The sequence below is a fragment of the Physeter macrocephalus genome, chromosome 7 (genome assembly GCF_002837175.3).
Source record: "Physeter macrocephalus isolate SW-GA chromosome 7, ASM283717v5, whole genome shotgun sequence".
Taxonomy (NCBI): domain Eukaryota; kingdom Metazoa; phylum Chordata; class Mammalia; order Artiodactyla; family Physeteridae; genus Physeter; species Physeter macrocephalus.
Genome location: NC_041220.1, coordinates 135,360,796 through 135,384,027, shown reverse-complemented (window position 1 = coordinate 135,384,027; position 23,232 = coordinate 135,360,796). Strand labels below are relative to the sequence as shown.

The following is a 23,232-nucleotide window of genomic DNA, read 5'->3' as shown; positions in this document are numbered from 1 at the left end:
AAAGTACAGGTTATAAAAATTTTATTGAAATAAATTTCACATATAATCTTTTCAATCCCTACAGTTAAAAGAAATATATCTCTAGGAAAAAGAATATGGTTAAGTGCCTAGACATAATGTATAAATATAGTGTCATATACTGTAACAATTAAAAAATCAGAAATAAAATCCTGATTTTTATCTGTAAATTTTCCAGCTTACAGTTTGTTTTTATCCATGTCCTTTTGGATGTAATTATATTTTGGGGTTCAATCTTTCAAATCTTCTACACTGTCCCCGCCTAAACTGATGTAGTTAATTAGAAATCACTAACACAGTAATTAGGGAGTCTTATTAGACCTAGATATAAAACTTCCAAGATTTTTGTTATAATTTAGTAAACATTAAATGGACTCACATTGTGCTGAGTTTAGTCCTGATTCAGTAGTATTATTTAATCTTGAACAATGAACCTTATAGTCCAAAACAGTTTCCAAGCTATATTGTCTAAATGATACTAATTCCTATTAAAAGGATTTCAGAAGACGCAGACTCACTCAAAAAAAGTCTGGCACGTTGAGTATTGAACAATGTTTAATAATATTTATAAGCAATTGAATTTGTATATTCCAGACTTATTTACAATATCTTTATAATTTAATGCATTTAAATTTTGACCCAAAAATCTTCAGTATGATGAGGCAGGAAAAATTCCCAAGTAGATATTCCTTTTCACTGAATAATTCTATTTATATTTTAATTGATAATCTTCCTTTGTTAGACTCACATGATGCACAACGCTTATATGGCTTTACTTCCAATGTACAAAATAAGAAAGAGGATGGAAATGATCTGTAATATAAAATGAGGTATATAAATATATTAATATGCTAAATGCTAATTCAATAAAATGCAAAGTGTGCACAAAATAAACTGCTTTATGTAGATGAAGAATCATTTACTAAGCAGTGTAAAACACTGAAAAAGATATAAATTACTTTAACCAATTGTCTTCTCTATATGACCTTAAATGTTTTATTTAACCATGTATCCATGAACTCAAAAATGTAATTAATAACATGCAAATAAATAACTCCTACCTGGGAACTAAATAAGAAATACAAGTGACCATAACGAAGAAAATGTGTATATGTATATATATATATTAGCTTTATAAAAATGTGAAGGATGAGAACTAAAGTATGAAAGCTTTATTAGTAAATAAAACATGTAAAAGACTGTTTTACAGACCTGGTAAGAAAGGGGGGCACTTAATATTCTAAGAGAGTTAAGAAATTAAAAACAAATTTAATTCCCCCTTAGAATATGAAGTAAGTGCCTTGAATAAATCAAAAGAAGTTTAGGGGCTTCCCTGGTGGCGCAGTGGTTGAGAGTCCGCCTGCCGATTTTCATTAACTTTCACTTAGTGGTGATTTTTTTATTGAAAAGTCTGATTTCCACTTTCTGAGATGTATGTTTGGATGTAAGCACTAGGAAAACGGGAGAGGCCACGACACTGACAGGCCCGCGTACCGCAAAAAAAAAAAAAAAAAAAAAAAAGTTTAAAATCTTAAAGTACTGAAAAACACCATCATATTTCACAAAACATCTTGGTTAGGTGTATTTGAATGAGTTCAACATCTATCTTCCCTAATAAAACCTTGTAGGTACTATCTAGAGAGAAATACAACTAATTTAAAACATGTTTTTTTAATTGGAAGAAAAGAAGAGAGTTTGCCTAGAGATATCAAAAACTGTGTGTACACATGTGTGTAAATTAAAGTATGATGACAGCATTAAAGAAAGTTTGGGTGCTTTAAAAACACCCATTCGTCCATTAATTCATTTTCTATCACATAATTATTTTGCGTTTAAAATATGCATGGCTGGGTAATGAGTCTAAATATGCCAAGAGAGTATTGGATATTAACTAGTTTCAAGGCACCCAAAGGCACAAATTTTAAATGATATGTGATAAGTCACAGAGAAGCACTGCTGTCGGAATAAGTAAAACACAAATTGCCTACAGAAGTTGCCAGATGTATAGATGTAAAATGAACAGTTCTGTTTCATATCTGCACCTCAGAAAGATTTTTATAGCTTTCATTTAAATCCTATTAGTTGAGGAAGACCATTGCTCAACAACTAAAGGAGAAGAAACAAGATAGTCTTATGATATCTCATTTATCTAGAGTATACAAAGGTTCCAGTCAGCTTCTGCACCAGTTAACTGGAGTAATCACATAAATTGTGAATAGATTACCATTTTTCAAAGAAGTGAAATATTGTAAAATTCAGTGAACGTTTAATTCTAACAGTAGGTATATGGAGAATATGAACTGGGGTCAGGTTTTTTTCTGATCCTGAGTTGTCATTTGTTTCTTGCTCACAGAGTTGATGTGAGTAAACTATTTTGATTATGAGAGATTAATTCATAATTACAGAATAAAAGAATTTAATGGAAAAATAGAAATACTGGTGTGATTCAAAAACCGGAGATTTGTCACAAAGAGATAAACTAAAAAAGTAAGAAAATTAGTTAGACTCACAAATCTAGAGGTATTCTTATAAAGACAAGTGAGAGAACAAAAATCTCAGAAATAGGATATTATTTTTTTTAAAAAAGTAGCACAACTTGGAGAAAAAGTGAGCAGAAACAAACATATCTATTAAAAAAGGAAAAAATACTGAAAAAGATGTCCATTCATTTAGTAACATATGGACTTAACAGACAAAAATGTTAAAAGGCCACCTATAAAAATACTTTCTGTGGAATTTAATATTTGATAAAGTGATGCCATGCTTATGACATTAGAGGAATATACAAATTCCAGAGAAAACACTACACAGGGGTACATAAGTATGAGGGTAATCTGACCCAGTAAGAAAAGTCATCTTATTTTGAATACTGTATATGCTCCTATACTATCTTGACTTCAACAAATTATGAAAACTCAGAGGGCCGACTAAGATAATGAAGGAATTGGAAGAGGTGTGACGCAACAAAACACACTCCACGATTTCAAACAAGTAAAGACTTGAAGTGTTAGGTAGAAATAATATAGGTGCCAAAAAGAATGTTCCTAAAATGAGGGTTACTGAAAAGAAGTCTGTCTAGAGTGTCAGCAGCATTTTGAATGCAATGTTTCAAAGTTCTGACATCTTTTCTTACGTTATGATACGTATGAGTTGGGTTGAAATTTCAAAAGGGCTCAAAAGTAGGCAAAAACAAAGTTAGGTCAGGAGCCAGCTGATTTTTTGACACGCCTGGACTAGTCTAAACGTTGTACGCTATGAAAGCAGAATCAATTGTAACACTTTTCAATAAATGGTTTCCTACAGTCCTATGATTGTAGAAAATTTCATGGATTTAGGATTTAAAAATCATGATGTCCACGTAGGTTTTTTTCACTTTATTCAATATAATTTATTATTGTATGACCCTTTAAACGAATGAAAGAAAGATTTCTCACATACATTTTATTATTTATTTTTTTTATTTTTTATTTATTTATTTATTTATTTTTATTTTTATTTTTTTTATTTTTTATTTTTTTTGTGGTACGCGGGCCTCCCTCTGTCGCGGCCTCTCCCGTCGCGGAGCACGGGCTCCGGACGCGCAGGCTCAGCGGCCATGGCTCACGGGCCCAGCCGCTTCGCGGCATCTCACATACATTTTAGATGAAATTTCATTGGCCATTTATCTTACGATTGTCTTCAATTCTTAGGGAATGACTAAGCTTTTGACAAGAAATCAACAGGTTTCCAAATAACAAATCCTCATACCTTTAGTACTGTATTGTTTAGGCTGATTTAAACGGAAAGATATGCTTGTTTCCAGACAAAAAAATCTGAAGAGATAATGTTCCAAATGTGAAACCAAAATCATAAGCAAGAATGATTACAAAAACAATATTAAACATGTTGTTTTAACTTTGGGGCTTTTCTAAATTACATTAATGTTATAACTTTTACCAGTTATATTGTTGAACTTGAATTATCTTTATGATCTTTATTTTTTCAGACTATCTAGGTGTTTTATGTATAACTTACTGTGTCAGTTGAAAGACTCAGTAATTTTAAAGAAATTCTTGAATCCTGTATGAAAAATATAACTATTTTTAAACTCCACAGAATATTTTTATTTCAGTTTAATAAGTGTTGAAAACAATTATTGATTTTTATTAAGACAAAGTATTTTTATATTTTTTATTACTTTAATAATCAAAGTTAAAGCTAAGCTAAAATTTATTAACATTTTAAGATAAATCTAAACACTATATTTTGACTATATGACCATATCCTACATGTTTAAATTTATTTCCTCCAACTTTCAGTGTATCCCTTTGGTCCTTATCAGAGTATTAGCAATATACAACATTATGACAAAAATAAGAGGAGGCATGCTTGTAAAGAGCTCATGACTAATGAGACAAGGTTTAAGAGATATGCTGAAAATTTCTCCTGATTAAAAAAATAAGTTCCATTTCATTAAATGTATTATGTATACTCCTCATGGATCTTTTCTTATACATTAAAAAAAGAAGAAATATAATTGTATATAGGTATTTTTTTAGAAACACAAAGTACATTGTTTTTAACGTGCATACATGCACTTTTGTGTAAAAGTTGTTTTTCTTACAATTTTTAAGTTTAACTTTAGCAATCAGAGGTGTAGAAATGGAAAGTTCTTGGGTGTAGACAATGATCTCATTTGTATTATTAAGCGTATCACCATTTCCCTGTCATCATTTTATAAATGATAGTGGAAGCCTCATTAGGCTTTTTTTAGGGCTTTACAAAAATAACTAAATATACAGTTACTTTTCTTAACATCAAAATGTGCATTATGTTAATTAAAAAACAAAATGCATGTTTAGCAAAAGAAAAACTGCTTCCTCAATAATTATTTAAACATTCTGATTTTAAATAAAGGTAATTAGTGCTAATTTTTAGCTTCTTTAATTACTTAAGGGACGTGCTTTTCAATTTAGAAGATGAGAATATTTCCATTCCTGATGATAAATGATACACGTATTAACAACTACCACCATGTGAATTTGGGGGGCAAAATTGTTAGGAATGGAGGGTTTTGGTTTAGCTTATACAGTGAGATTAACCATAAAATTGACTATGCCTATTAAATCAGAGCTAGGAAGTAATTTTAAAGATAACTGTGTGAGACTAAGATGACATTAAACACTAGAAGTTAAAAAAAAATTCAGACATGATTAAAGTTATATGAAGAACTGAGGAGAGTATAAATAAAAACAACAAAATAGCTATCTTTCTGCTTCTTTTTCATCCTGGCCACACTTCATCCCAAACCCTAAATTTTAAGCAGTATGAGCTGAGCTGGCTAAAACAGAAGATGGAAATTTTATTCAAAATTAATTAATTATAATACACATCTGGAATAATATGCAAACAAATCTTAATTTTCTTGGTAAAATAATAGATGCATTCTTTGATTTCTAGCAGCACATATATCTGATAACATATTTTATACTCCCTGAAGTCAGGGATCTCAATCAAATACTAGATTCTTAAAAAGCAGAGAAATTTGCTTTAAAATATATGTAGCAGTAATATTTTTATCAACAAAAATTGTTACCATGATTCTTAAAATTAAAAAGAAAAACTAGTCAGTAGAGAAAAGACATTTGTAGATGTTTAAAATTTCAGTTCTATAATGTAAGTGAAATTTCATCAAGGTTGGTACTCACTAAGAGTTAAAGAGGTTGAACTGATTTTTCACTATATTTGATGTAGACTTACCAGTTAATATGCGCTAACAGGAAATATTTGTATTTATTCAGAAATACAAATTTGAATTACTCTGAATCATATGCCCTTTGAATTTTTACCTTGAAATTATTGATAATGTACTTCTAAATGTATATTCTTACTTTAAGTGAAACACTAGTGAGAATATGTTGTGTAAAATTTGGAAAAGCTTGGTTTTTGATAATAAGTAAAACTTTAAATCCAGAAAGAATGAATAAAATTTTAAATCCAGAATTTAGTTTGAGGGGCAAAGACTGAATCATAGTCCTTATTTATTAAAATTTGACTTTAGGCTACTTTAATAAATATATACTAAAGAATCTCAAAGCATTTTTGTTTTTCAGAGTGGTTGTATAAAATTATCCACATCGAGACTATGGTCCCAATATCGAAAGAGCTGACTACAATTATCAATGTCTCAATGTTAGAAGAACCTACTACTTTAAATAAATGAATAATATTGCTGTGTTGATATGCTTTCATCATGCTGTTCCTCTGATTCTGATAAGCAACGTGTATCCATGCCAACATATTACTAAATCACATAGAATGATCAAACTGATGGCTGCGATGATTTCTGAATTTAGCCTAACATGTTTAATGTCATTGTGGGAAAAGGATGATTAAGTGATAATGCTGGTAATCAATAAGAAAACGAGATCTCTCGGTGACTTTAACTGGGAAGAGATGTTTTTCCACCTTAATTAAGCCCTTCAAAACACATGGAAATCAAGTCAGCAGGTGAGCAGTATTCAAAGGAAATAGGAAGGTCATTTGAAAAATGTTTTCAACAACATGAAAAATTATCTTTGATTGTTACCAACAACCATGTCCTAGCCCAGGAATTTGTCTTCTTGCTAAGTATATCCATTTTTCGATTGTAAAGTGCTGTCTGCATCCAAGAGTCACTTTTATCCTTGTTTCTGGAAATAACCTGAACTCTATTTTTACTAAGAAGAATGGCATGTTGAACTTTATTTCCTGAAAGGGAATACTTTGCTACAGCCTTTTACGGAATACTTACTCAAATATGGTGGTTTGTAAGGCGCTCGTGTATTAGACAGCAGTCCATCCAGCTCCTTCCTCTCCAGGGTGCTGTGAAGGGCCTTCTCTTTGCCGAAGGTGGAGAAGGACCTCTCCGCCCCAGGCTGGGCTTCTGGAGTTTCAAACACCTCAGTGTCTGGAACAGAGTCCATGCCAGGAACATGCAGATTGCTGCGATAATCAGCAGCCTGGCGTCCATCAGAAGGGACAAATGAAGGCATCCAGCACCGATCTGAGTGGCCCAGGGCTTTACATTCCTCGGTGCAGTTGGAGAAGAGATCCATACCTGAGAGCAGAAAACACAGAAGCTATGGAGGGAGCCTTCACCAACATGACCAGCTACTTAGAAGTGAAAAGTTACAGGCAGCGTAAAGAGCAGTGGGTGAAGGTATCTTAACAAATTTTTCTTGTTTTAACCTGACAGGAGCCAAAAATCGCTTTACGTTATTTTATAAAGGGTAAGACTCTTGACCAAGAGGCCTCTGAGATAGATATTTCTAAACCACTCAGGATATCGGGGGGGGGGGGAAATGTTGGCTCTAAATTATTTAAATAACTAGAAAATAGTGAGAATGAATATTTTAAAAAACCTCTCGTGAAGTTCGTAACAGAAAAAACCGAGGTGGAAAGCCTTCGTTATCCATAATCTCTAATGACGTTAAGTCATCAGATAGTTTTTTTCCTTAGAGACAAAAATGGAAGAAATATGGGAAGTACTAATGATGACATTTAGATGATAAAATCTGGACATGAAATAAAAAGTGAAATTCAACAGAAACATGGCATACATACTGACACATCAGTAAATAACAAGAATAAAATAAGATTTCGTGAGCGGCCAAGAGCATGCTTTCTTAGGTTCCTAGAATATGACTTCCTGAAAGTTATTTTTCAGTGACACTCTGATAGTCCATATTACTACAAACCACTTATCATTCACCACCTTAGACACGCCCAGAACAAATGACTGTAATTAGTGAAACCAAGGTAACAAGTGCAGTGTGAGTCAGCTGCAGATGCTATTGACGAATACTTTATTACTTGTTCTATATTGGAAAACACTTGTCCTAGACAACACAGAACTGTTTGCTTACTAATCCTAGATAGAATACCAAGATTTCAAACGACATCTTCAAGTTTCGTTGTCTCCCATAGATTGACAAGAATATTAAACACGTTATTTATGACTCAGGAAAGCTCACTCACTTTCTTAAGAAAACATAACAATTTGGGGGCACTATAGAATACTATTTGTTATTCATTTTGATAACTAGCAGTAGGTGAAAAAATAAGTACGTAAACAAAATCGCATTTTAACGTGTTTCTAAACAGAGCAGCGCATTTATTAAATATGTTTAAAAACAGGATCAATTTGAAATAACCAAAGTGTGATTAGTCCGTACGTCAGAAACTCTCAAACGCATGAAATGCCTGGTGTGGAAAAACTAGGGATTATTTTTGTGACCAACAGAGTAATATTTATGTCAAGAACACGCTTGATTTTTTTTTTCTTTAAATGTTATGAGTGATTTGAGCTCTTGAGCAAGTGTTAGTTTGCAAATTCCTAACGGTGTTCTCCTAGTACTAATTTACTTTTCTGTGTGTATATTTTAACATCTCTCTATATAATATAAAGAAATCAGTTTTTCACAATTATTAACCCTCCAGATTATCCTCAGGTATTTTGGAGTTAAGAACAGTTAACTACGTATATTATGTTTTAAGAAATAACACCAAGCTTCTTATCATATATTAATCTCACTTTATAATGACTTTTTAATTTTGAATTAAACTATGTATAATGCTAAGTCTGGCTTCAATTCTAACGTTCCATTGATAATTGATGCATAAGCCTGGAAGTAAATTACTGATCGGTGAACTGTTGAGGAAGGTAAACATGAGCTGAAGCCGAGATAAGGAATCAGACTAAGAACAGCATGTAAAACATGTCAATTTTTCTCTAGACACCAGGGAAGTTCAGTTATCCCATTCCTGTAAGGAGATAGGTATTAAAAAAAAAAAAAAAAGAGGAAGGGAAGGAGACTATCCCTGATGCACACTGACATACGAGCTAGGTAGAAGCTATAGAACCAGAGACATCTCTTTTTGAGGCACTGTACTCTAAATGCTCCCGATTTATAGTGTGATAAGGAATAAAAGGCCTTGTGGCCTCTCCCGTTGCGGAGCACAGGCTCCGGACGCGCAGGCTCAGCCGCCGTGGCTCACGGGCCCAGCCGCTCCGCGGCACGTGGGATCCTCCCGGACCGGGGCACGAACCCGCGTCCCCTGCATCGGCAGGCGGACTCTCAACCGCTGCGCCACCAGGGAAGCCCTAAAAGGCCTTTTTGATAGGTGGAACTACCACTAATAGTAAATTATGAGCAATTATATATTTTAAAAAAAAATTCGTCATTAAATTTGAAGTTGATGAAAAAAATTCAAATTTTAAGATAGAATTGTTTTATTGGATCCTGATAAAGATAGGTACTAATGCAAAATTTGATATTAATACAGTTTTTCATCACGTAACTGATCAAACCCTTTCAAATATACCTCATGAGACCATTAACAATCTTTCACATCTGTTTGAGCACCGTACCCAAGTATTCTTATAATTGTGAAAATGATAATCACAGAGAAAAATTTTAATAATCTAGTCTCTCAACATTATCATTAAGATGTTTGCCTATGTTAGAGGGTACTTTTAGTAGAATTTGTATTTATGGGTAGTTTATATTCAATCGTGCCCATTTTCTTCTCTGGAAGTATACGTTTTTCTGCCTCTTTGACTTATTAGAAGCTAGTTAAAATTCCCTTAGATGATGAAGTAAAGTTCTCATGAATTGAGAACCTGTACAACAAAACATATCACGTGCATAAGAAGAAAAGTGAGGAATATGATAAAGTTTTCTGTTGGAAGAACACTCTTACTTGCCTGAAAGGGGAACAACACTTGTAAATAATGTTCTTAATAAATTTATGAGCTACTCTTTTTAAAGTGGGATCCCCACAGCGCTAACACAGCTTTATATAACTACAAGGAAAGGGAATACGGCACACATTCTGCATGTAGATGTTTCACCAGTTTTACTGATAAAACAAGTATACTAATTTCTCACGAGGAAAATATCAGACACAGAAACAATTTTTTAAAATCATATAAATAGTACATCAATAAATTTCAAATAAGTTTTAGAAACATTCGCTGAAAATGTTATTTTTCATTTGTCTTAGATATATAGTTTGAGAACCAAATACATCTTGCCCATTTACTGGTCCTCACCTTAGGGAGCCATTGACTAAAATTATTTTACCTTTTTTCATATATCACTAATCCCATTACATATATTATTGTGATGACCAGATAAGCAGAGGCATATTTAAGTTGTGTGGTGGTAAATGACTGCACAAAGGACAGGAATGTCAGTTATTTCAGTACACGGGACATATAAAAATGCGTACCTTTCACATTGCTTTCAGAATTTTTTAACAGCTCAAATTGAAGTCCCAAGAGAAAATAAGTTTAACTTCTTTTTTTTTTTTTTTCTTCTTGTTCAAATGCCCTTACTTTAGAACCTGTGGGATTTGTATAGCAGACAAATACAGGCCAAGCCTGAGTTTTGAAGTTTTGGTAATTCCTAAGAAACATTTCAACATACATATTTTATTTACAATTTCTTATCCTAGTTATTTATTTTTTTCCACTTCTCAGAAATGTCTGTTCTACAAGGCATGACAGCTGAAGTGATAGACTGCCTGTTATGCAAAGATATATTCCAACAAATTTTAAAATACATCTTTTTTAACTGGCAAGTAACTTGATGCCTTACAGTCAGAGGCAGTGATATTACCACTGAGAACAAAGGGATTCCAAAAATGTATCTGTATTCAATTTGTGCTGTTTTCTGATGAATGTAATACTATAAAATTACATGCGCATTTCTCTCTCACGTACCAAGCCTTCAGAAAAAATGTTTTTTTTTCCAAATATGATAAATAATTTAAAAAAATCAACACAATTTTTGGAGGAAATTTCAAGCCTTCCTTTAATTATTTAACACTGGAGAAATTAGAGATATTAACTCTAACCATAAAAATTGCTATAATTTTTAGGAAAATTTGGTTTGAGAGCAGAGATTTAACAACATAATTCACCCGTGAAAAATATCAAAACATGCACATCAAAATTTTCTCCTTACTTATCTTTCAAAATGTTTATATTTTTCTCCGTTTTCTCTTAACATTTGTCTTATATTTTTTCCAATTGTAAATGTCTCCTCATTATCAAGTTGTAGCTCACATTTTCACCAGAAACCTTAACAGAAAGTTTTTGCTTATTCAGGCAATGGTATGAATTCACTTTATTTATAAAGCCAGAAACTAATTGCCAGTATCTAAGTTCTTACTGGAGTCAGGAAAGGGAAATTTGTGTTTTATGATAAACCAAGAATTCTCTTATTGACATTGTAGTAGTAGTGCAGTGGCTTAATGCATTTCATGATATACTTTTATCTACTAGTATGAAAATACCAATAATACGATTCACTTAATTTTTTAAATTTATAGCCAAGTTTTGACCATATGTCATGTATAAATCTCATGATAATTAGTTAAGAAATTGACACATTTAGAAGCTAAGTTCCCTTACAACTAAAAGAAAAATTTACAAGAAGAGAAATTTGAAAAATTTCAGGTAAATATAACAAGTAACATTAACTGAATCATCGCTTACTAGGGTTTTCTTCTTCAATACATATTTTAAGAAGGCACAATTATTAAAAATAAATTCATAATTAATCCTAGTACACACATTGTATTTCATAAATGGAAAAAAATTTCTCACAATTAAATAGATTGCCTTAGATCTACCTCCAATAATATTAAAATGTTTAAGAACATACAACTAAAAATGTTGTATCAGTATTTAAATTAGACAAAAATTCTATCTTTTAATCTAATGGTATTATAAAATTGAAAATATATTGGTTTTAAGTTCATTTTATTTTTTTTAATCTTTTTTTTTGGCTATTTAAGCTGTGATTAATCAGTTTCTCCCCTTGTGATGGTTTATGTAAGCGTTTACCACATCTCCTTGGACTTCTGCCATATCTAACCAATACATCAATAGTGCACTGAAAAAAACGGAAAGCACCTTGACAAGGCTATAGAAAGTAAGTGCCACAGAGCGGTGGTCAAGCCGAAGAATTTCACACATGGAGCCAGGTGCAGTGGAAAACTGAAAAAGCTTATGTGATTCTCTGTGCAGCTGCCTCCGTGTTTAAAGCCCTTCTATGAACAAGATTGGTGACTGCAAATGGCTTAGAAAGGAGAAAAGCAAGGGGGGGGAGGGAGGAGAAAGAACAAAAAGGAAAACTATTCATAGAAGAATAAATAGAAGGAATATCCAAATAAATAAATACAAGCTAATGTTAACATAGAAAAAGAAAGTGGGAATAAATAAAAACTTAGGAAGTTTAAACAGGTGAAGCACTAAGCTAAACAGTGTATATAATGTAATATGAAATGAGGTACAAACTAAAGAATTCAGAATCTATTTCTTTTCAGTGCTGTTTTTCCTTGATAGTCTAACTTTCCCCCTTTATAACCTAGCTCAGTGGGATCTGCTTATTAGCACAAAAGTTTTTCATATTCTAAACCTGGAAATATATGTGCTATGAAGAATATTCTCTAAATATTGCAAAATTGGAAGATCATCAATACCTGGTTTTAGAAGGAAATAAAGCAGATGTACTTATTTACCTGAAATAGGCTTAACTTTTTGGAAATACTGTAGCTACTTGGTGTAAAGTTTATAGTACACAACAAAGAATGGACAGGAAAAAGTCATTAAGTATATGCATCTTAATTCTCTGCATTTAGGGTTTTATACTTTACAAGGTAAACACTTCAAAATCATTTTTACAATAAAATTAGACATATTAAATCTGACTTGAATTCAGCACACGAAGGTATAATTACTTCTTAATACGAGTGTGTTATTACAATTTGAAAACAGCTATCATTGTACCCAGTATGTGGTGACAGCTCTGTAACTGCTAATGAAGTAGATTGTTAATTCTGTAATACTTTTACATGTTTAAGAACTTAAAGATAGAAAAAAGAATTTGCCATTTTCGTAAGAAAAACTGCCTGCTTTTAAATATGTTTTCCGAACACAATTTAGCATTTAAAATTCCCTTTCAATGTTTTGACATCTCAAATAATTTAAAAGAAACATTACCAAAATGGCAACATTGAGCGCCTGTGAAATAAACGAGCTAGTGGGAAGGGGCACTGCTAAGAATGTATTCCCATCCATGTTCCAAATTTAACACTTTTTGCAGATGTTTATTCATTTCTCTTTCTTCGGTTAGGTTATTATGGCTCATTATGTCTGAGGGGTCTAAACTAATTGAAATGTTCATTGAGATTGGAGTGCTACAGAAAAAAACCCAAAAAACTAAAAAAACAAAGTAGGGGGGAGTGGGAAAGGAATAAAATGCACCCAAGGAAACATGCAGCAGTGGATACTCTTTTTTTTTTTTTTTTAATATTAAACATTTTGTTTCAAAAGTTTTATAAGGCGGACTATTAAATTAGAAACTCTGAAAAAGGAATAGGAATGAGCAATTGTAAACATATACCTTTTAAAAGATAACAATAAATCATATGTCATATATAAGTCAAAAATGAAAGGGACTTTGTACTCAAATAGAAACTTCTGGCAAGATCTGGTTTGTTGTCAGGTTCCCAGACACTAAATAGATGCTCTGTTCACTTAGCGTGAAGGCCCGCAAGGGGCAGGGACCTCCGGGGATTCTTGGCAGTTCTCAAGTCTCATTAGGTCTGCATATTAATGACTTGCTGCAATATAAAGAGACCCTTGAGCAGCCTTTTTTCCCCCCTCCTCCTGCCTGTGTTTCCCAAGGCTAAGGCAGCCTCAGACACAGCACACATAAGCCAAGTGAGAGGCTTGCAGCCACCACTGCTGCCAGGCGACCGTGGAGCTGATACTGCCCTTTGACACACTGCCTCAGCACCGTTCAGAGGCCCAGGGAGCGTGTTAAGGAATGGGTGCTCTCGAGGATCAATGGTACCTTGAAAGTGAGAACCCTATCACCCTACACTTAATCACTAACCAAAATAAAGCTCAAGTGAATGAAGTTGGACCTTGAGACAGTCCAATGATGGGCGTTTTAGAAGTTACAAAAGTTAGCTTGCCTTTGCCTTTCTTTACGTGTCGGATAAACACAAAACTCAGTTGAAAAAGCAAAAGCAAAAAAAAAAAAAACAAATCAACAAGCACCTTTCATAGTTGAAATGCAAATTAAGTGGAAAGAAAACCCAAACCTTGTGAAATTGTTTTCATTATTTTAAGGTACATATTTTATTTCTTTTAAGTGTTTTCTTTAATTATTAGTAATTAGAGTTATCAGGATCCTATAAAACTTAAAGGGTAAATTTATATAGAAAAAGTAAAGTAAGATAAAGTAAAACAAAGTAAAAAATACGTATCACATTGCAACCCCCGTCATTGAATACCATTAAGCCCGCATACAAATATACTTAGAGTTCAAGTTTTGAACATGGATCCATTGAAAATATGAGGAAACCTAGGATGCTTCAGAAAATACACATTATCAAATGTTAACTAGTGTCCTGAAGCCTAAGAACCCGGGATTGGAAATCCTGCTTTCAACCTATTCATGATTTTAATCACCATTCCTTCTCTCATTCAATATTCGTTGACATGTAAAATGCATTGCTCTGGAAATGGAGAAATTTGGATTCAGGTCCCCAATCATCTACTCATCCTCTAGTGACCTTGTGCAGGTCAACCAGTTCCATTCATCTTCAGTTACCTCATCCGTAAGCAAGTCTAATAATATCGTAATTGACTGAGGACTGGACCACGTGAGAAATCTATGGCTTTTGTATGCAATATAATTCCAGGAAAGAACATTACATAAAAAAGAAATGTTTCATAGTCTAACATATTCCACAATGCATCTCTAACGTTCATTCTCTGAAGGAACATTAAATATTACAATCCTCTTCGAGTATACAGTTGTCGACATAGGATGGCACCATTCTTCTGTAGATTTACTAACACTAAAAATTACCTAGAACATCATCCTTTCAGGACTGATTTTTGAAAAACACTATAAAAGTCAGCATTGCCCTTTGATCACACTTACCAGCTGACTGGCCGCGGTTGGTGGCATCGTGATCACTATCTCCCTGTTCACTGTCTCCATGGCCACTGTCCTTAGAGCTTACTATGTCGGCTTCCTGGAATGCAGAACTAGAAGTACAAAAATGTGAATATTAGAATAAAAAAGGTGAAGAAACACAGAAAACATTCTTCTGCCACCACATGGTCACCGATGGTGCTGCAGATGCCTAGAGATCTCAGGTGGCTTTATTTGTGCTTAAAGCTAGTTTTCATAACCTTAAGCCTAACTCTCTAAAAATAAACATTAGCAGTTAGTTGGAGCCCTTAGGGCATGTAAAGCTTAGCCATTATTCTGTGATTGGAACTAAGCATAAGTTTGTATCATTTTCACAGAAGATATATAGATGTATATACCTGGAACAGCTAGGAAGATTATCAGAAGCAGTGTAGGAGTGTAAACTGACAAAATATTCAAGTATACTTAGTGGTTGTATGTAAATGAAACACACCAATATTTTTAAAGTTTATTGTCTAGGAAACCTAACGTAATCAGTATTTATGTCCTGCCCTAATTGGAAATACTTTATCATTTTCTATTTTGATATTGAATAATATACCTAATTCCTACTTTTAGTAGGTAGTAATTTGTCCATACACCAAACTAGGAAAAAAAAAAAAAAAAAAAAGGAGTCCATACCTGTTAACTCGGCGAGGTCTGTCAACTAGATAGCTGAGCTCTGCTCGCTGGTGTTTAGTCTAGAAAAGAAATAAATAAATCAAGAGCATTTGAATGCTAAGGGTTTAACTAACAGTCTGCTTTTGAAGTTAGGAACTAATTCTAGCTTAAGTAATTGTGTACATTTTTATGAATTTCTAAGTTGTCCTCAAACCTCAGACTAGTGATTGCTGGGTAAAGGCAAGAAGATATGCAGAGACACTTCAACCTAGATTTTCAGTAAAGGTTAAAAACAAATGCAGAGATAAAAGGCCAATTTTAAGTGTGTGTGTGTGTGTGTGTGTGTGTGTGTTTTAAGGAGAGAATGCAAATGACCTCATACCTGGGGCTCATAAACTATTGTCTCCAATAGGGTCAACCTAGTTATATATGCTGCAGTCTTTCTTTTTCAGCGGCCTAAAAAAGTGTTTAGGTGCATACTGGTTGACACAAGAAAAACAGCACGCTCAATAAGCAAAAAGTTTGGATATTTTATGGAATTATTTTGTTGTTTATTTTCAAAATGTGCTTAAGATACAAATGAGCTGTACAAATATTCATGAAAGTCAATTAATAATATCTAAGACTCAAAATAAATGAAATAGCCTGCCAAGAAAGGAGCTCATAATCCTCCCCTCCCTCCTGGCCCCAATTCTTCTCCGGCTCCAAACACCCCCTGCATTCTCCTCCCCGCCTCCAGCACCCACACGCCTTTTCCGGTCCAAACTTTCTTTTACAGAAATCAACTCCTTTCTCCCCCTCCCTCCCTCCCTCCCTCCTTTCAACTTCGCTACTTCTCCATCTTATAAAAAGAAATCTGAATTGACAAGCCAAATTCTTGGATGAAGAAAGCCAACAGCAGTGATTTATCCAAAACGGTGGCAAGAAGGTAATTATTAGCTAAAAGATATACTCAAGACAACAATTGTTTAAGCCTTTCGTTAGTTTACGCTTACAGGGGTTTGTGCCACAGCAACTTCATTCAAATTCACACTGTGTGGGCGTTCGGCTTCAAGAGTGTCTGTAAACGCTGTCCAGAGCAGAACTGAAGGCTTTTTTGCAACCCGAGTTCAAAGGACAAGGATCTGATAACTCGTTCACTAAAACATGCATTCGAGTTTAGACAACTGTGCAAAGTTAAACAATCTATAGCTTACTTTTACACGCGACTGAAAGCATCGATAAACAAAGCAAAACAATGAACTTTTATTAACGCCTGGGACAAATGCAAAGAGGAAAAAAAAAAAAAAAAAAACCTTTGCCAGCGCCAGAAGGTCCCTCCACAGCATTTCCCTCTCCCCGCGCGCACTTTCCCCTTTACCCCCAGATTTCTAAGAAGGGAAAAGACTGAGAGGGGGTTTAGGATTTTAAAGGAAAGTAGCCAGAGGGAAGAGGGAAGGTCCAAGGTGGCAAAGCACCAAAGGAGGGGAATGAAAAACATGGAGGGGTGGAGCGCAGAAAATTAGGGACAACACGAAGTTTAAGTTACACACGAAGGGGTGGGAGCGGTGACTCCCCATTCCTGCCTCCACAAAGATACAAGTGAGCTAATATCCTAAAAATAAATACACAGTGCACCAGAGATACAAGGGCCGGGCTAGAGGAGGCTTTCGGATGGAGGAGATGAGAGATGGTGGTCCTGGCGCTTCAGCCTTACCTCGTTGGACAAAATGCTTCCGTTGGAGATGATGTCGGGCTGCTGGTCTGTGTAGCCGGTGACGATGGCCCCGCAAGGGTTGTGCTCAGTGTCCGTACTCCGCGAAGGGCTGCAGGGTTTAAGGAACATCAGGTCGGTCTTGGCGGACTCGGGGGTCAGGCAGACCTGGTAGCAGTAATTCTGGTTGTGGTGATGGGAGCCAAAGCTCCCGGACTCCTCCACCGGCACTTGGGCCGGGTTACTGGGTACGTTGGAGCTTTGCACCAGCATGATGTCCGACTTGCTGAGTTTCTTCTTGCGCGCCCGGGCTTGGCGGCCGCAGCAGGTCGAGCCGCCACCGCTGCAGCAGCAGCAGAGGCAGCAGTCGCTGGCCAGACACGTGTAGACGTTGAGCTTCTTCTCTTTTTGGCAACGCACGGCAAGCACGATCATGGCCAGCAGGAAGATGAAGGACACCGAGCCCAGCGCGATGATGAGGATGAGGGTGAGGTCCAGCGAGGTCTCCCCGCCGCCGGAGCGGCTGGGGCGCTGGTGCTCCCCTGACCCCCCGCCCCCGCCCCCGCCCTGGGGCTCGACAGCGCCATCCACCAGCTGCACCACCAGGGTGGCGGTGGAGGACAGGGGAGGTTGCCCGTGGTCGCGCACCTCGATCACCAGCTCGTAAGGCCGCTGGGGGTCGCGCTTGGCCGGCACCCGGCGCGCGGTGCGGAGCTCCCCGGTGCGCCAGTCCATGCGGAAGAGGTTCATTTCGTTACCCCGCACAATGCTGTAGGTGAGCCGGGCGTTCTCGCCGTCGTCCGCGTCCACCGCGGCTACGCGGGTCAGCAGGTAACCCGGCTCCGCCGAGCGGGGCAGCACCTCGCGCGCCGGAGTCCCGTTGCGCCCCGGAAGGGGCGCCACTATGGCAGGGGCGTTGTCGTTCTGATCCACGATGCGGATGTTGACAGTGGCGTTGCCAGCCAGCGCCTGGGGGCTGCCGGCGTCCCGGGCTTCCACCTGGAAGCTGAAGTCCTTGAGCTGCTCGTAGTCGAAGGAGCGCAGGGCGTACAAGTAGCCGTTCTCGGAGTTGATGGATACGTAAGTGAAGACGCTCATGCCCTGGATCTGGCACTCGAGGATAGAGTAGGCTAGCTGGGCGTTGGCGCCCTCGTCACGGTCGGTGGCGCTCACCGCGTAGATGTAGGCGCCCGGCACATTGTTTTCGGTCACATACACGTCGTAGACCGGCTGGCTGAATCGCGGTGCGTTGTCGTTCACATCGGACACTTGCACCTGGATCGACTTACTGGTGGAGAGCGCGGGCTCGCCCCGGTCCCGAGCCACCACGGTCAGGGTGTAGGAGTCCCCCGCCTCTCGGTCCAGAGGGGCCTCGGTCACGATGGTATAGTAGTTTTTGAAGGAAGACTTGAGGCGGAACGGCACATCCCCCAGCAGCTCGCACTGCACCTGCCCGTTCTCCTCCGAGTCGCGGTCGGTCACGCTGAACAAGGCCACCACCGTGCCGGGCGCCGCGCCCTCGCTCACCGCCTCCTTCACGGTGCTGAAGCTGATCTCCGGCGCGTTGTCGTTCGCATCCAGCACTCTCACGATCACCTTGCAGTGCGCGGGCACGGCGTTGGGGCCCAGGTCCTTGGCTTGCACGTACACTTGGTACACCGGGCTCTCTTCGTAGTCCAGCTCGCCGCTCACCTCCAGTCGGCCAGTGCGAGGGGAGAGTCCGAAGAGCTCCCGCGCCCGGGGCGAAATGTGGCTGCTGAAGGAGTACACGACCTCGCCATTCTGGCCCTCATCTGGGTCTGTGGCGTTAAGCTGGATCACGAGCGTGCCCGGCGGCGAGTTCTCTGGGAGGGACACAGTGTAGACGGGTTGGTCGAAGGCGGGCACATTGTCGTTGGAGTCCAGCACTCGGATGGTGAGTAGGGCCGTGCCGGTGCGCTGCTGCTGGGGGAGCAGGCCCCCTCCCGCGCCGCCGCCTCCTCCTTCCCCTCCCCCCCCTCCTCCCCCGTCCACCGCGGTCAGCACGTAGCGGTGCACCGCTTGCTGCTCCCGGTCCAGCGGCTTCTCCAGCACCAGCTCGGCGAATCGGTTGCCATCCCCCTGGGTCTGCACGTCCAGGGAGAAGTAGCTGTTGGGGGTGATCTCGTAGTCGCGCAAGGAGTTGGTGCCCACGTCTGGGTCGAATGCGCTCTCCAAGGGGAAGCGGGTGCCCGGCGTGGCGCTCTCAGAGATCTCCACGGTCAGGTCCGGCTCCGGGAAGGAGGGGGGGTTGTCATTGATGTCCAACACCTCGATCTCCACCCGGAACAGCTCCAGGGGGTTTTCCAGGAAGACCTCCAGGTGCAGGACGCAGGAGGGGCTCTGCCTGCAGATTTGCTCGCGGTCAATCTTCTCATTCACGTACAACACCCCGGTCTCCAGGTTGAGGTCCAAGTAAGGGGTCCGAGAGTTGGGCGCCGTTTGAAACCCGCGAGCCGAAAGTTTTGTAATGTCCAAGCCCAGATCTTCAGCGATATTCCCCACGAAAGTGCCATGTCCCTGCTCCTCCTGAACCGTGTAGTGAAGCTGGGAAAAGACTCCTTCCACCATCCAGAGCAAGGCGAAGAATAATAGCACAATCATCTCCAAAGGGAAAGGAAGCAGCTTCCCGCAGCCAGTCAGCCACCCAATCACCTCCCCAGCTACCACGAAAAAAAAAAAAAATCTCAAATAAAAAATACAAATAAAAGTGCGCTGTGTGTGTGTGTGTGGGGGGGGGTGTCTTGTGGCTTTCTGTCCTTAAAAATCTAATTCCTTTTGCTTCATTTTAGGGTTTCCCCCAGTTCAGCCTAATTTTTCAATCTTAGCGCCGGAAGGGTGACAGGCGTCCCCTTTCCTCATCTGTAATCTTCCCACTGACCAATTAATAAAATAATACAGTAGTCAGCCTCCTTTATTCCGACAGTCTTGGCGCAACGCGCTGCTGGCAAAGCCCAAGGAGGAAATTTCGATATTTCAAGACTGTCCTCGGTTTGTCTTCTTGCTGATGGGAGGAGAAGGAGGAGGAGGAAAAGGAGGAGAAGGAGGAGGAGGAAGATGAAGAGGAAGAGGAGAAGGAAGAGGAGATGCTGTTGGCACCGCTGAACATGCCTCTTAATGTCAACGGCTGGCAAATGCAAAAGAGCTTAAAAACAGCGAGAGAATTTTGTGCCGAAAAAGCATAGAACGGTTCTGCAGCATAAAACTTTCATTCTCTTCATTTCTCCGGATGGATGTTCCTCTTGGCATTTTTTCCTCTTTCGCTCTATTTGTATTTTTTGGCTTTCAGAGTCTTTCTCTCTGTCCTCATCTCCACCGTCGTTTGCCTCTCTGTAAGTGTGATGGGCAGTTTCTTTTTTGCTGTTTCCTTCCCAAGCCTCTTCTTCCCTCTAACCTGTCTCTCTTCTTTCCAGTCCTTCCCTTCTCCTGCCTCAGCCCCAGAGCCTGTGATCTCGGCTGGCAGTTTCTGAGCTCCGAGCGCTCCGCTTCTCTGTTTTTGCGCAGCGCCCTCATTCTGCCAACCAATCGCTGAGGAGCACCACCCACCGAGCCACCGCTAATTGGCCAACCTGACCGTCAAGCAGGCGCGTCACGCAAGCAACCGGGCCGGGCGGGATGCAACCCGCGCCCGGGCTGCCGGGGTGAGTGTGAGTGTGAGCGCGACCACAGCCCGGCAGGTCCCGAGGCGCTAGCTGGGACTCTGCCACGGAAAGTTCCCAGTCCCCGGCCGCAGGTAATGGCGAGGGAATAGAGAGGTTCCCCTGTTTGCATCAGCAAATGCGAAAACATAATAGCAGCAGCTGTATCTTCTCCCAGGAGCGGGGTTTCCAATGACGCTAACATTCTTTTTCCTTTAAGGTACTGATCGTGGAAATAAGTCACCGAGAACAGGAAAAAGTTGCAGAGGGGCCACTCATTGGCAGGGGTGTTACCTAATTAAGGGACTCTGGTGGAGATTGGCAGGACTTTTAAAAAACAGATACGATAAGGCCTGTGTCAAACTAAGTGTGAGGGTCTGAAGGGGCCGTGTAGGAAGGGGTGAAGCTTAGGTGGGTCCGGAAAAGCCGCGGGATTCAAGCCCAGGGTTGAGGGCTGGCGGCTCCTATAGACGTGCGGCCGCGTTAGACTTACCTCTTCCCTTCCTAAACGTGCATCCACAATATTCTTACCAAATAGATTAATGCGCTTGGGGACCCGGTTTGAGCTGTGAACGCTTTGATCAATGACTGAGGAGTTTCATCCGAGCTCCGCTTTGGAGCCCGCCCGCCTAACGCCGGCCTCTGGCTTGTTCGCTGCAAGGCGCCGCGGAAATCCCTGCGCGTCCCCCCGGCCAAGTGCGACGCCGCGGTGGCGCGCACAGGGTTTTTTCTGCTTATTCTGACAATTGGAGAGCTCCCCCCCCTCCGCCCTCTGCTAGACCGGAGCACCGATTCTTGCCCAGCTTGGGGCAAGACCGCTGGATGAGGGCAGCTGGGCGGCGGCTAACGCGGGCGCGGGCGGAGGCGGGGGTGGGTGCATGGGCTGGGTCGGAGTGTGTGCCGCTGCGGGTATCTGCGAACGCGCTTGCACATTCACGGTGCTCGCAGCCATCCTTCCTGGTCCAGGGCACAGCTCGCTGTAAGCCCCAACGGAGCACCCTCCACGCCTCCTCCCGGGTCCCGAAGGATGCGCTCGACGAGCTCCGAGGGCTCACTCCCGAGGCGCGGGGGCAAAGCGGCGCGTAAACGCACCCAGTTCCTGTGAAGTTGAAATAGAGCGCGAACTCTTCAATGCGAGAGAGTGGATTGAATGTTAATTCTCCAAGAAAAGATTAAAAAAAAAAACCCACAAAACATAATCGTGTATTAATTAGTGGGCTGTAAGGGGTTGTTTATTCAAACGCAAGCAGCCCTTGTTCAGTTTCCTTCTTATGCCACAGGATGGGAAGGTCCCTTGGGGCTTCCTGGTAATGAATGACCTGAGAGCAACACCGCCACAACCTGCGGGGAAAGGAGAGTCGTTTCCCCGACCCCGAGGTACGTTGCCATTCCCTCCTGGCGGGGAATTAAGGAGGGCGAGTGGCCATGGGCGTGATTATGGACTGAGGCATGCCCCTGTGAGGCCCGCGAGTGCGTGTCTGCTGCCCTAGCCCCCCGTCCCCCTTGGCTCTTTCATGGAGACGGGTCCTGCCTTTGAGCGGTTAGAAGGAAAGGATGCCAGCAAAAATGGCTAATCCTTTTCCAGCTGCAGTAGATTGACGGTTGGCCAAAGCCAAGCGAAAACCGCTGCAGTTGAAATGATTTTAGCATCACGTCTGCGGCGGCGAATGGAGCGTCAGTTTATAAAAGGACCTGTGGATCAATGAAAAGGAGATTATAGTGTATCTGAATATTAATAACGGCATTGCATCTGTACTTTCTACCCCTCCCCCTCCCTGTTTTTTCTTTAGATCTGAAGGATTGAAATGACATGTTTTGAGATCTTCAAGCTGACTCATCAGAATCCTGGAGCATTTTTTAAATGACGGTAATTTTCTAATATTTCATTTGTACATACGGAAATACTCGTGTGTGTGCCCGTGTGCGCGCGTGTTTGCGTGTGAGAGACATGCGGCTGAATGACAATGCAGATCCGGAAATTGTTTGCGGGAGACGGTTTGTGCTCTCAGGATGAAGATGAAGTTTGAGTCGACTTTGGACGTTCGCTGAGAGCCAGAGAGCTTCCCGAGGTGGAGATGAGAACGTGGAGAGATGGCCAGATTTGCCTGTAAATAATCACTACATCCACTGTTAACACTTGAGCTGCATTTTTTTTTTTTTTTTTTTTTTTTGGTAGCAGTTGTGTTTGAAAGGGGAACTCTCGCCGCAAACGTGGGTTACA

The 23,232-nt window shown here is 39.8% G+C and overlaps 1 protein-coding gene and 1 long non-coding RNA gene across 2 annotated transcripts; one reads left to right on the top strand and one right to left on the bottom strand.

Annotated features, from left to right (window-relative positions):
* Positions 1–719: 719 nt before the first annotated feature.
* Positions 720–20,037, bottom strand: PCDH10 (protocadherin 10). The gene is made up of 5 exons (XM_007109220.2): positions 17,359–20,037; positions 15,684–15,742; positions 15,009–15,115; positions 6,791–7,096; positions 720–831 (listed from the first exon to the last, which is right to left on the bottom strand). Exons 1-5 carry the CDS (start codon positions 19,975–19,977, stop codon positions 791–793), a joined length of 3,132 nt encoding a protein of 1,043 aa, XP_007109282.2. The 5' UTR covers positions 19,978–20,037; the 3' UTR covers positions 720–790.
* Positions 20,038–21,013: 976 nt separating this feature from the next.
* Positions 21,014–22,873, top strand: LOC102994148 (uncharacterized). The gene is made up of 3 exons (XR_447869.2): positions 21,014–21,106; positions 22,292–22,388; positions 22,802–22,873. It is a non-coding gene; the product is annotated as an uncharacterized lncRNA (long non-coding RNA).
* Positions 22,874–23,232: the final 359 nt, after the last annotated feature.

Coding starts and splice junctions, on each gene's coding strand:
- PCDH10 (XM_007109220.2), bottom strand. CDS start 19,977: ATGATTGTGCTATTATTCTTCGCCTTGCTCTGGATGGTGGAAGGAGTC. Junction 7,097..15,008: donor CAACCGCGGCCAGTCAGCTG/GTAAGTGTGATC, acceptor TTCTGCTCTCAG/GTATGGATCTCTTCTCCAAC. Junction 832..6,790: donor TTACAAACCACCATATTTGA/GTAAGTATTCCG, acceptor TTTATATTACAG/ATCATTTCCATCCTCTTTCT.